We start from the raw sequence: 12,391 nt of genomic DNA on the forward strand, positions 1-12,391 counted from the left end.
TGTATACATATCATGATTGACTAAATCATAATTATAAGGATTAAATGGGGAAAAAAAAGAACAACTTAACCATGTAAATTAAATGCTGTGAAATTATAATGACCAAGCTTAGCCCCAAGGAAGAGATCTGAGAACATATCACCCTTCCTAGCAATAGTGTATAATTAGTGTGGATCATTACTTATAATGTTATACTTGGTTGATGTGTTGGTAGTTTTGGTGAACTTTTCTTTCTTTCTTAAATTCTTTGTTATAAAGAATATTTGGGAGATGTAGGTGATATTTAAAGAAAAAGAAAAGAATTAAAAGAAAAATAAATAAATTGCTTTGCTTTTTAAAATAAGTTAATAGGGACAGTTAGAGAATCACAAGTTTATTTGGTTTCTGACTCAAAACATAGTGAACTAAGGGATTCTATAAGTGAGAATATGGGAGGGTCCTGCAGACCAATTTTGGGGAGCTTAAGAACAGAGGAAAGATTGTTTTTCCTTTACCCTTTTTCCAAACACTTTGGATAAAGAATCAGTTCAGGGGCCTGAGTTTATACCAAAATACAGGTCTCATTGTATAGATTGAAAGGCAAAGTAGGAGAAAAGCAATTTTGACTTTAAAGTGATATAAAGTCAAGGATTTTGACTTAAAAAAAAAACCCTCAACTCAAACAGCAAACTTATTTGGTGAAAACATATGTTAAAATCCTTATTCTTCCAGTTATTGTCATCAGCTTAGTTTTCTAAGAGGATACCTTGAGCAAATGAAGTAGGGAATGGGAGAACTGGAGAAGGAGGCAGCTGGACTTGGGTGGAATTGGGGAAATAGGTATAGGAATCCCCTTCCCATTTCCTGGACTTAAAACTCCTTTCCTAAGAGTTGTCTTTTCTCTCCCTGGGGAGAATATGGGCACAATCAATGTTGTCCATCAGTTTGGGCTGGGCTCTAGAAGCCTTCTGTGGAAGTACAAGAGGGAAGAGGGAGCTTTAAGACAGGACATAGACCTCCAGCAAGCTGGAGACAGCATGCATTCGGTAGAAGATTCCGAAGGGAAGGCAGATGTTGACAATGGCTGCCCACAGAGAGTAGCCATAGAAATCCACTTCCAGGTTGTTGTTGAAATGAGGGCGGGCACCAAAGGCAGGCATGATCCAGAGCTAAAGAGAGAGTGGGAATGGATGGGTGGGTGGGTGGGTCAGGGTCCCAGCAACAAGGTAGACCCCAAGTCAGTTTCCATTCCCCTTCCAAACCCCTTCCATAGATTTTATAGGGTTATTTATTGCCTTAGTTGTGGAGAATGTTTGAATTGGAAGTGACTTTAGAACTCTTATTCAATTACCCTTGTTTTACAGGCGAGGTAATTGAAACATTAAATAATTTTGCCAAGGTCACTTAGCTACTAAGTGGTTAAGTTTCTACCATGTACACATACACACCCTTCAACTCCAAGAGAGTCAGCCAATGGTTTCATTTATCTCATCTTCATCCTGGCCCTACTCCACTGAAATTGCCCAAGTGTTGAAAGATATGGAGACAAAGAAACAATGGATGTGATTGGAGGAAGATATTTCTTCATATTTAAATATCAGATTTTGAGTTTCCTCTCAAGCAAAACGAGAGATGATGTTGTAGTGAGGTTCTCAGTGATGTCTAAGGGAGCTACCATTATGGACTATGGAGATGGACTATGTGGCTGTGGTGGTGGAGACCCCATAGGGGATACCCTATGGGATCTCTCCATTCTATTTGTAGTTAAAATTTTCTACATTGTATTGTCTCTTCCATTAGAATATGAGCTTCTTGAGGGCAGCACTTATACTGTCTTAGTTATTAGATAAAGATAAAGTGCTTTTTAGGTACTTCCTATGTACCAGACATTGTAAATGCTGGTAATACAAATACAAGCAAATTTTTGTATTTTCAAGCATTTATGATGCTTTGAAAATAGTATTTAACAAATGTTTTTCATTCATTCATCCATTCTTCCTCTCAATCCTGTGTGTTGTATTGTACAAAGTATTAGAAAAATAAACTTGAAGTTGGACGCCCTAAATTTGAATCTTGTCTCTGCCATTTACTACCCATGTAATTGTTGGAAAATCATTTAACATTTCTGGACCTGTTTTTTTTAAATCTGTTAATTAAGAGTTGGATTAGATGCTGTCTAAAGTTCTCATAATCTGTGCTGTATAATATAGAAAGTATGTAAAAATAAACAAATACTAACCATTTTTGTGAGACATCCAAAAGTACTGAAAATTGTTGAGGGATGAGGGAAAGCCACACCCAGATGGCAGGGGCTAGACTGCAGAACTTCAGTAAGATTCCTCTCACTTTTAACTCCTCATACCCAGTATCTTCCCTACTAGACTGTTCTCTCTGTCTCATCATTCTGCTGGCTCTCTTTTTTCCCTTGGCTGAGGGAGAAGGAGGGGAAAACCAGGACCATGATAAGGTTCAGCTGCACCCCACATAAGCAATTCCTAATTTGTTCTAGAATATGGTGCAGATAAGTACCCAGATTCCTGGGTCAGTCCGTGAATCAGTTCTTGGTGGAACTATATATAGACTATAGTGATTGAAGAGTTATACAAAAGGGAGAAGAGATATCAGATAAATTCTTAGGCACATAGTAAATCCAGACCAGTATCTGTATCAAAGTATCAGCTCTTACCTTTTGATGAATAAGAGCAGATATGTAGAGTTGCTTCAGTTTAAAGAAGCTATCCCCCTGTCCTGGAGGAATTTCAATTATAGGTGGCATATTTGCAGAGTTATACTTCTACTGGAAATGTTTATAAAATGAGTGTATACTGTAAATGTCTGTGATGGATATAGTAGGGACCCACTGGGAGCAGGTATTAATTATATCTGCAGCAGAGTGTAACTACACTGGGTCAAGTGTTTCTGTATTGGAGATACACCTAGGCTGATATAGTTTTATCTTAGTTCTATGTTTATTTTGAGTGACTTTCTATAGTGTAGATATAAATATAGTGGAGCAAAAGATATATCTAGAATTGTATTATTATGTATTGAAGATGTACCTATTTTGGAGATATTTCTATATTTTAGAAAACAGTTTCACTGATATTTTTATAGTAGGGAGATATCTGAATTTGGGGGATTTCTATATTGAGATTATGCTTATAATGGGGTTGTTTTTTTTTATTAGGTACAGAGCTTTAAGGAGGTGTTTGCATTTTGGAAATTTGCCTATATGGGGGATATTTCTGTAGTGGATATATAGCTATACTAGGAGATTTCTATAATGGGGAGATATCTGAATTTAAGGTATCCAGAATATTTAGGATATCTTTATATTAGGTATACTGGCATTTTGGAGCTATATATTTGCTGAGTATATCTATCTATGAGACTTCTTGCAAGGTAGCTTTGCTGATTCACTTTGGGATATGGTAGCCTCTATCTATTTTTCCTTCCCCATCACACTCTTAACACTTCATTTGCTCAGTCTTCACATTTCCATGGGACTCTGGTACTTCCTGCTGCTGCTCTAATTAAACTGAGAAAGAGTCAAGTCACAAGATAGAATGAGCTCTCACATCCCTAGTTTGTGGATGTGGACTCCTCTCCCTCTACATGAGCTCTCACACCTCCCTCCTATTCTTTCTTCTCTGTGTCAGCATTTACTTAGAACCCTCCAGTGCCTCATTTTCCCATCGCTTTCCCGGGAAGTCAGAACTCTGCTATTTCATTCATTTTTCTGCTCTTTTTCTAAGAGTAGGGGTCTGCCTAGAAGAAAATATTTTGCCCTCTCTGGACTGAGGAACCACTCCTTTACTAGAGAGCTCTTATAGTACAGGGCAAGGAGCAGGGTGAGTTAAAGAACATCTTTGCCAGTGTTGGGCAAATTGTGACTAGAATACCATTCCTCCCCTCCCCTCCCGTATTTGCCACTTCTCCACCCTTACTCACAATCACGTTGCACAACAGTAGAAAAAGTGAAATATCCTTCAGGCATCTTCGCCTCCAGTTCCTCTGAGGGTCTGAGATAATGGTTACTGCCTCCTGGGCGGTAGCAGGGGCGGAGCCCACCAGCCTAGGAGTGGATGGGTAGGCAGGCAAAGTCTGGAGAGCGTCCTGATTAGTGTAGGTGAGGCCATGGATGGGCTCATTGGATGGGTTTCCCTGCACAGTAGGGGGACCTCGGTGGAGGCTCTCGATGATGAAAATGTTCTGGAAGGTGTGCTGGGCAATCATTAGCAAGGAATAGGAGAGGTTCAGTCCACCCAACAGATCCCTGGGGGTACCCACCACCACAGCCACAATAGAATAGTAAGAGATGGCATATTGCCCAAGAGCAGCTCCCATCAGGAGAGCTACATCCACTGTACGAGTTGGGTTCTTGTGATGGTCCATCGTCCTTTGATCAAAACGGTAGATGATAGAGCCCCCAAGGCTGACTAGGATCATGAGTCCCAAGCAGGCTATGTTAAAGCTGTAGTAGAGGATCAGGGCTTGGTGGGTCCCACTCTTGTCCCCACTCACCTGGACTTCATAGACAATGAAGACTCCTAGCCCTACCACAAGTATGAGCAAGCCCAGCACAGGTCCAATGAAGAGGGTTCCCCGGAAGAAGCTGGCAGGGGATGGGGTATGGCCGTGGCCATGGCCATGGGAAGAGCTCATCAGGCGCCCCACATTCTTCCACATGACATAGACCATGGTGGAGGCAAAGAGACTGTACTCAATGTTGAAGGGGTACAAGTAGAAGTAGCCCTGTTTGAAGATCTGACAGAAGGTGGTGTTGCAAGGACAGGCTTCTCCTGTTGTGCTGCCCACCCGTTCTGTGGAAGAAAGGGGGCCATAGGCAGGTGCTGAGATGCTGGTGAGCAAGGACTGCTTTTTCCTAACCCCCTTCAAGTTTTCTTGTATCCTTCTTTTCAATTTGAGGAACCTCCAATTTGAGGAATAATGGTCTAATAGTCTAGTGACTACTAGTGAAATCTATGGATCCCTTCTTAGAAGAATGTCTTTAAATGTATAAAATAAAAATGCAAAGATTTACCAAGAAAACCAATCCTATTCAAATATGGTCACGAAAATATATTTTTAAAAATTTCAAGGACCCCTGCTCTAGGAAACAGAAAATATATTATCCTTTAAAATTCATGCTAATCAATCCAGGGATATAGAACATTGCATTTAATGTGAGATTCTTTTTAAGGTATTAATAGGTTTTGTGTATTACTTTTCCTCTTCTTTTTTATTAAAAGAAATCATTTATTATAAGGGATAATTCTTTGCTTCTATTGGGGTCATTTTTGCATTGACTACACAACTTTATGAGTATATTTCTATATTAAATACGTATCCAAATTTAGGGTGTTTAGGAGCAGCTAGATGGTTGAGCACCAGCCCTGGAATCAGGAAGATGCAAGTTCAAATTTCATCTCAGACACTTAATATTTCCTAGCTATGTGACAATCCTGGGCAAGTAACTTAATCCCAATTGTCTCAACAGGAAAATAAGATAACAAGTTTAGGGTGTTTATATATATTTATATAGTCTGTAAAGTTTTGTGAAATATTTTATAAACATCTCATTTTATCCTCACAATAGTCCTGAGAAGTGAGTCCCATTATTATCCTCATTCTGCAAACAAAGAAACTTAGGCAAACACAGTAAAGTGACTTGTCCAGGGTTACACAGCAAGTGAGGAAAGATATAAACTCAGGTTTTCCTGATTCCAGATCCAGTACTCTAGCTACTTCAACATCTACCTGTTTCACAAAACACGTGCTCAAACTCACCTTCTCCAAGAAGCTTTTACTTAGAATCTGAGTTGGAGTGGACATCAAAGTCTAGCTAGTCCAATCCATACCTAGCAGATAAATCTTCTCTAATATCCCTGACTAGTAATCATTCAGTCTATAATCATGTATAGACTTCCAGTGATAGGGAAGCTTACTTCTCAATGTGGCATATTCCTCTTCGGGATTGTTCTAATTATTATTAGACTAGCATGTTATTAATCTGATTTGCTTTTATGTAGGTAAACATTTATTATTTGCCTGAAGATGTGAGTTTTGTCTCCCTCACTAGATCACAAGCTCCTTTAGAGCAGACACTGTTCCTTCTCTCTTTTTGGGACTCCCCATAGTAGATAATATTAGATGGTTTCCACCCACAGAAAGTTCAGAGTCTATTGAACTGAGTTCATAGCTCAGTGTCTTATAAAACATACACATTTTTTTAGGACTGAATTAGGGGCTCTAGAGAAACTAAGACAATAAAGAACAATTAAATTATAGGAAAATAAAAAGGGAGGAGACCATATTTCATGGCAGCTAAGAGATTCTCTCTTCTCTTTTTCCACCGTCTCTACTTTTCCCCAAACTCTTTTTTTTTCTCTTTTCACTCTTCTGCTCCTGGACCTCTTTGCATTTCTTTTTCTTCCCTCAAGCTCTTTTGCTCTTATTAGCTGAACCATCTTTGTTATTTCAGTCTAGGTTCTTCTCTTTGGGAGGGGAGCAAGCAAGGAGACTATCCCAGCCATGAAGACCAGAGTACCCTTCTTTTTAGAGATCAAGGAAGAACTCTCTCACAGCTAGAGCTAGGAGTAGGGAATGGTAATAGTCCCTGAATCCTATTCCTGGCTCACTCCCCTCTGTAGGCTACATCCCATAGTCAGAGAGATGCATCACATGATGAATAAAACTCAGTTTACCCACTTGAGATTGCCCACCCAAGTCAGTGGTGGTGTGTGGACCCATGAGGATTAATAGACTCACCCTCAGAAGTAAGACGAGCATGGCTACTATTGCCATTATAGGAGTGTGTCTGGTGAACAGACTCATCCACCACAGCTGCCATCCAGATGGCCAAGTTGGTTGTGAGTGTGAACATGAGACCACATCTATTGGAGGAGAGGAGGAATGAAAAGGTTAGTGAGAGTCACCATTTTATACTGGGACTAGCCATCCTGAGATGTACCAAGAGAGAAGCGTGGAGAGAACAGCTATTCTGTTCTGAATAGGAAAAGTGTTTTATGAAAGATAAAAAAAAAGGTTTGGTGGGATTTGTAGGGTTGAACAATCTTCTCCAAATAAACTTGGCAGTCTATTGTCAAGGAGGCTGGGCTACTAAGAAATATGCTTTGGAGTTATTCCCTTCATACTCCCAAATGCATATGGTTCAAGTTCTCTCTCCCTAGGTGAGTCATTCTGTTTATCTTAACATTTGGGAAATAGTTATTCCAGTATGAACCAGTCTTACTTCTGCTTGAAAGTTACAGTACTATGTAAGAAATGGCTTTGAATTCACAATGAATTTGGGGACAGATTAGACTAAATAGCATTAAATTTGGAGATGAACTAAATCAATTGACATTGAATTTGGTGATGGATTGAAGCACCTAACATCGGATGTGAGAAGCACTAAAGCAACTGGCTTTGAATTGGTGATGGACAGGCAGAAAGCACTCACCGGGTCAGGTCCAGGTGGACATGAATACAGTCCTTGGCTGAGACCCAGAGGAAGTATGTCTACAAGAATAGAAAACAGAGGTGGCCTTCTGAATAGGACAGAAGTAGGAGTCCTGCTGATGTTCTGTTTTTTACATGCCTTTTTACAGTCTCTCTAATAGCTCAAATTTACCCCAGCATAATAAGGTCTACCAAGTGTCTTCCTCGTGACAGCCTTGCAAGGTGACTCTTGCAAATATTACCATCATTTAACAGATGAGGAAATTGAGGGTCCAAGAGATGAAATATTAGGGCTGGAACTTGAACCAATGTCCCTTAACCACTCAGAAAGATCTTGCCAGAAAGATCAAGGGAAGGGATATGAAGTAGTAGAATAAGAAAAAAATAACACATCAATTGTTGACTCAAAAATAACAAATACATCTTCGATGATATATATTGTTTATGTCTCCATTATATATTGAGACAATTCCTTTCTGGAGTGGAGACAGGAAGGTACCTAGGAAATCTCTGAAAAGGCAAAAGCTTATTCCCTGTTTTCCACTCTCACTTCCCAGATCAGTTCCTCAGGCTAAATCATAATTTAGATAGCCTTAGTCAATCATCCAGGAAGCAAACTTTGGTATTCATAGCTTTTCACCTACTTTTCTATCATATCTACATAGTTCTGTATGTCACATCATATCCTATTATAAGTTTTTACTGTCAATTAGGTGTCAATGAATCCTCATTAAGTTATTAGTTGGTATTAGTTTAAACTGTTACCCTACAGGAGTATTAACATTTTAACAAAGTACACAGACCTCAAAGAAGTGAATTTCTAAAAGTGAAATTTTAAACACATGATAAACAGTGAAAATGTTGAGAAGGGAGAGAAGAAAAGGAGGGTAACTTGCTTCAGTTTCTCTGGCATGTTGGTGATTGATGTCTAGAGACAGGTCTAGAGACAATAGGCAAAGAAGTTTTCTGAAGAAACAATCTCAACCCAATTAATAGCCAACCCCTAACTACTATTTACTTTTGGTTTTGTATTTCATAGTCTCCAGCTCATTGATTGGGAGAAAAAAAATTTTTTTCCTAGTTTCTCCAACTCCTTGGATAGCTGAATCCTCCCTGCCTTTTGCCCATGGTTGTGTCCAAATTAATTCCAAGCTATACAAAATTTTGGCTTAGAATAGGAATCCTAGTCTGTTTGCAGCTAAGGTCAGTAAGGAGAAGGGACCATATTCTTGAGGATAAAAGTTATTGCTGGATCCTGCTCCCTAAACCAAACCCCGTCTCCACACTGCACCCCCACCAGGTGTTAACCATAAACAGAGCATCTAACCAAACTGCCTAACTCCTAAACCCCTCCTGCACCTTTCAGCTATATAAGGGGCTCTAACCTTCATCAGATAGAAATCGATCTCCTCATTTACCTGAACAATGACAAATATAGCTTGTATGATGGGATGCAGGATCTTGATGGCTGATTGACACTCATAGAAACTGGAATAGTAGCCTGTTTTGAAGACATCCATGACCAGGGTACAGACACCAAATAGGATCAGCCCACCTTGGGAGCAGAGATGGTGGAAGTGAAATGCTGGAACATATCATCTGGAACTCTCCTGTGTGAAACATCCCCATACTATCTATCCTTTGTGGCCCACCATCAGAGAGATGTTGGGATTGTCAAAAGAAGTTAGAGTTAATGTTCCAATCAGTCCGTTCCTTAATCACTCTCTGCCTGCTCTGGAAGCAAGAATTCATCAGATTTGGGGCTGTAAAAGAACTTTGCCACAATAAGATTTTAAAGTGGTTGGGGACTTTGGAAATCACCCTCAACTCTTTCCCCCACTGCCGTTTCAAAGAGGAGCAAATAGGTCTGGAGTGGTTAAATTATTGGCCCAAGGTCATTCAGGTATAGTAAGTGAACATCTGGATTGGATCGATTTTTTAACTTTAAATTTCCACTTCACCTTACAGACCCTAAGATGCGTCTAGATCTTTTATAGTGTTTGAAGAAGTTGCCTTTCTTCAGTCCAAGTGCCCCCTCAGACCCACTCGGCCTCCTTGCCATTCACCTACCCATAAGCACTTCTTCCATACTCAGTTTTCTTGAGGAAATTCTTGGGCTAGAAACTCCCTTCCCTTCCCCCTCCGCCTATTCCCCGCCTTTCCCCGCCACCTCATTTCCAACCCCGTCCCCAGCAGTCTTCTGGGACCCAAATTTCTGCCCTCCAACCTTGAAGCCAGATTGGGCCTGCGTGGGAGTCCAGGTAGGGGATTGCATCGGGGCGTCTGGAGGTTCGCAAGAGATAAAAGAGAATCCAGATAATGGTGAGAAGCATCATAGCCATAAGCAATGCGAATACATCTGTGTCATACACCGCCACCTTGTTGAAGGCGCCGCTGCTTATGAGGGTGCAGGCGAGGAGGAGCACATTGACAGACAGCAGGACCGACAGCATCCGGCCGCCCTTCTTCCATCCCTCCCGAGGCGCGGGTCCGGGGGGTTGTGGGCTTTCCTTGGTGCCCGGTACCAGCTCCTCCGACATGATAGTGGCGGCCAGGGACGGTAGAGGGGTCGAGTCACTGCAAGATAGGAGCAGACAGTACGCCACATCAACCACGAGAGTTCCCCTCTCTCCAGTACCCTTCCAATACCCCTTTCCCTACAGCGTCACTTTTGAAATGGGATCTTTTTCTGCAGCCGTCGAATAGGCAAGATGCTGAAACTGAGAACCTGAAAAGTCCACGCTCCTCTCGCTTCCTTCCCAATTAGACCGTCGCCTTCAAGGAAAGGAAGGAGGAGCTGTGGCCCCTTGGATTACCTGGGCGTCCCCACCAGCAAGTGCTGGGGGCTCTTAGGGCACGAAAGCCGCCCTTGTCCTCTTTGCTCTCTTCAGCCCCGAGCCTGACAGACGCTCCCTGCCGGAGAAGTACTCACCTGTCTGGAACCAGGGATGAGCTGGGAAACGGGGGTCGAATGACGGTTCTCCTCTCCCAAACCAGGCTGGATGGGCGTTTTATACCCGAGTTGGCATAGGTATTTACAACCATTGGCATGAAGGCAACCAGGCTCCATAAACCTCTCTGACCCGCTCACATGATCCATTTTATTTCAGAGCTGAATTTGGGGAAGAGCACCCTAGAGAGAGATAAGGTTAGATTTATTATCATTCAGTGACAAGCCCTTCCCGACCTCGTCTCCTCTCTCTTAACCCCCTCCCTTCCTCCTCTCAGAGCGGCCCCACCCGGCGATGCAGTTCGGGAAGGATACTTTGCCCTTTATCTTTTCATCCTCCTCGCCCCTCAACGCCACTGGTCCTTCCCCTCCCGAACACATTCTTAGGTTCTTGGTAGAAAATTCTACCCACCTCCACCCCACTCAGAAGCTCCCATTCCTTAGCTCTGTCCTTCTATCCTTCATTTCCCGATTCCACCCTCTTAGCCCCCTGGTTCCCGGTACGCAAAGCTTGGATAGCATCTCTCTCATCTCCCGACGGCACAGTTAAGAGGGTTTTCTTTTTTACTGAACAACTGGTGACAGCTCGATCTTCCTCTTTACCCTTCCTCTTTTTCTTTATTCTCCCAGCCCTTCCAGACAGACCCCAAGAAGCAAAGTCCGGAACGCCTATACCTTCTTGCCACTTAGGACTTCCCCTCACCTGCCTCTTCCTTATACGAGCCGCTTCCCTAAGATCAGGCTTCCTACTTATCCTTGTAGAATTGTAGATGGTTTCAGCTCCTAAGGGAGACTCTCTCCTGGCTCTGCAGCGCCCCCCAGAGGAAGACTACAGGAGATCTAGTTGCCTGGTCCGTAGTAGCAAGCCTTCAAATCAGGTACCGAAGAAAAAGAACTCGGTCCAGTGCTTATGTGGGCACTGATTGGCAAATAGTACAGATTATATCCGGTGAGTTTTATACCTTTCTTGGTCCTTCTTCTTTTCTGTGTGACACCAAGAGAATGGGCTGCTTTGGGAGCTACTCCTTTATCCTTTCTTAGCGATGTTGGAAAGGGAATTTGTTCTTAGATCCGTTGGGTCTGGATGATAACTGACAGTCCTTCCAATTCCGAGATTCTATGATTTTAAGTTCTGGCTTCTTCAAGACACTCCAAATGTGCCTAGAGGTAGCTAGATAGAGCAATGGATAGAGTACTGCGACTAGAGTCTGGAAGAACTGAATTCAAATTCAGTCTCAGACATTGCTTAGCTTTGTGACCCTTGGAAAGTCACTTAATCTATGTCTCTTTTTTTAAATTGTAAAATGGGGATAATGATAGGACTTAGAATGAGGTGAGGATCAAATAAGAATATTTATAAAGCATTTATCACACTTCCTGGCACACTGCAGACACTTAATAAATGCTGGACTCCTTTCTTAGACAGACAGAACAGTGACTCCAGAGTCAGATGACTTCAGGCTTCTTACTTGTGTGGTTCTGATCACTTAACTTCCTTGGGAAACAGTTTCCTCAGTTATAAAATTGAGGAATTAGTCTAATGATCTATCAGGTCCCTTCTAGCTTTTGATTTATTAATCGGGAAAGCTAGGATGGACTCCACAACATTTTAAAGTAATCAAAACTATCCACTGAATCTTTAGAGAAAGAATTCTTGGTGGAGCATAGGGAAGAAAGACATGAAACTGATGAATTTTATCCTTCTGCAAGTACAGGAAATTTTTGTGTGTGTGTGTTCCGGATCCTTTTGACAAGCAATATGTGAAGACAAGGGTAAATCCCTTCTCAGAACAATGTTTTTTAAATGCATAAAATAAAGTGAAAGGGATTACAAAGGAATCATGTTTGTTGAAAGAATGATGTAAGCTTTTCCTATCCAGTTGTCGGATGTCTCGATATCTCTCCATGGGTCCCTTGGGGGGGAGGGGGTCCAAGAATCCCACTGCGTGGATACCATGCAAATGACATGTAAATCGCATACAAATTAATAAATCATTC

At 41.7% G+C, this 12,391-nt stretch overlaps 1 protein-coding gene across 1 annotated transcript; it reads right to left on the reverse strand.

Annotated features, from left to right (window-relative positions):
• Nucleotides 1-357: 357 nt before the first annotated feature.
• Nucleotides 358-11,580, reverse strand: OTOP2 (otopetrin 2). The gene is made up of 8 exons (XM_051995147.1): nt 11,097-11,580; nt 10,376-10,576; nt 9,671-10,020; nt 8,862-8,998; nt 7,445-7,503; nt 6,751-6,875; nt 3,931-4,802; nt 358-1,148 (listed from the first exon to the last, which is right to left on the reverse strand). Exons 2-8 carry the CDS (start codon nt 10,492-10,494, stop codon nt 978-980), a joined length of 1,833 nt encoding a protein of 610 aa, XP_051851107.1. The 5' UTR covers nt 10,495-10,576; nt 11,097-11,580; the 3' UTR covers nt 358-977.
• Between the last annotated feature and the right edge of the window lie 811 nt (nt 11,581-12,391).

Source organism: Antechinus flavipes, chromosome 4 (genome assembly GCF_016432865.1).
Source record: "Antechinus flavipes isolate AdamAnt ecotype Samford, QLD, Australia chromosome 4, AdamAnt_v2, whole genome shotgun sequence".
In the NCBI taxonomy this organism is placed as follows: domain Eukaryota; kingdom Metazoa; phylum Chordata; class Mammalia; order Dasyuromorphia; family Dasyuridae; genus Antechinus; species Antechinus flavipes.

Bases quoted from the DNA above. Each gene is read 5' to 3' on its own strand.
- OTOP2 (XM_051995147.1), bottom strand. From the start codon at position 10,494: ATGCCAATGGTTGTAAATACCTATGCCAACTCGGGTATAAAACGCCCA. The intron at 10,021-10,375 runs GTGAGTACTTCT...CCTATCTTGCAG, and splicing joins TCATCCCTGGTTCCAGACAG to TGACTCGACCCCTCTACCGT. The intron at 6,876-7,444 runs GTGAGTGCTTTC...CTCCTCCAATAG, and splicing joins GTCCACCTGGACCTGACCCG to ATGTGGTCTCATGTTCACAC.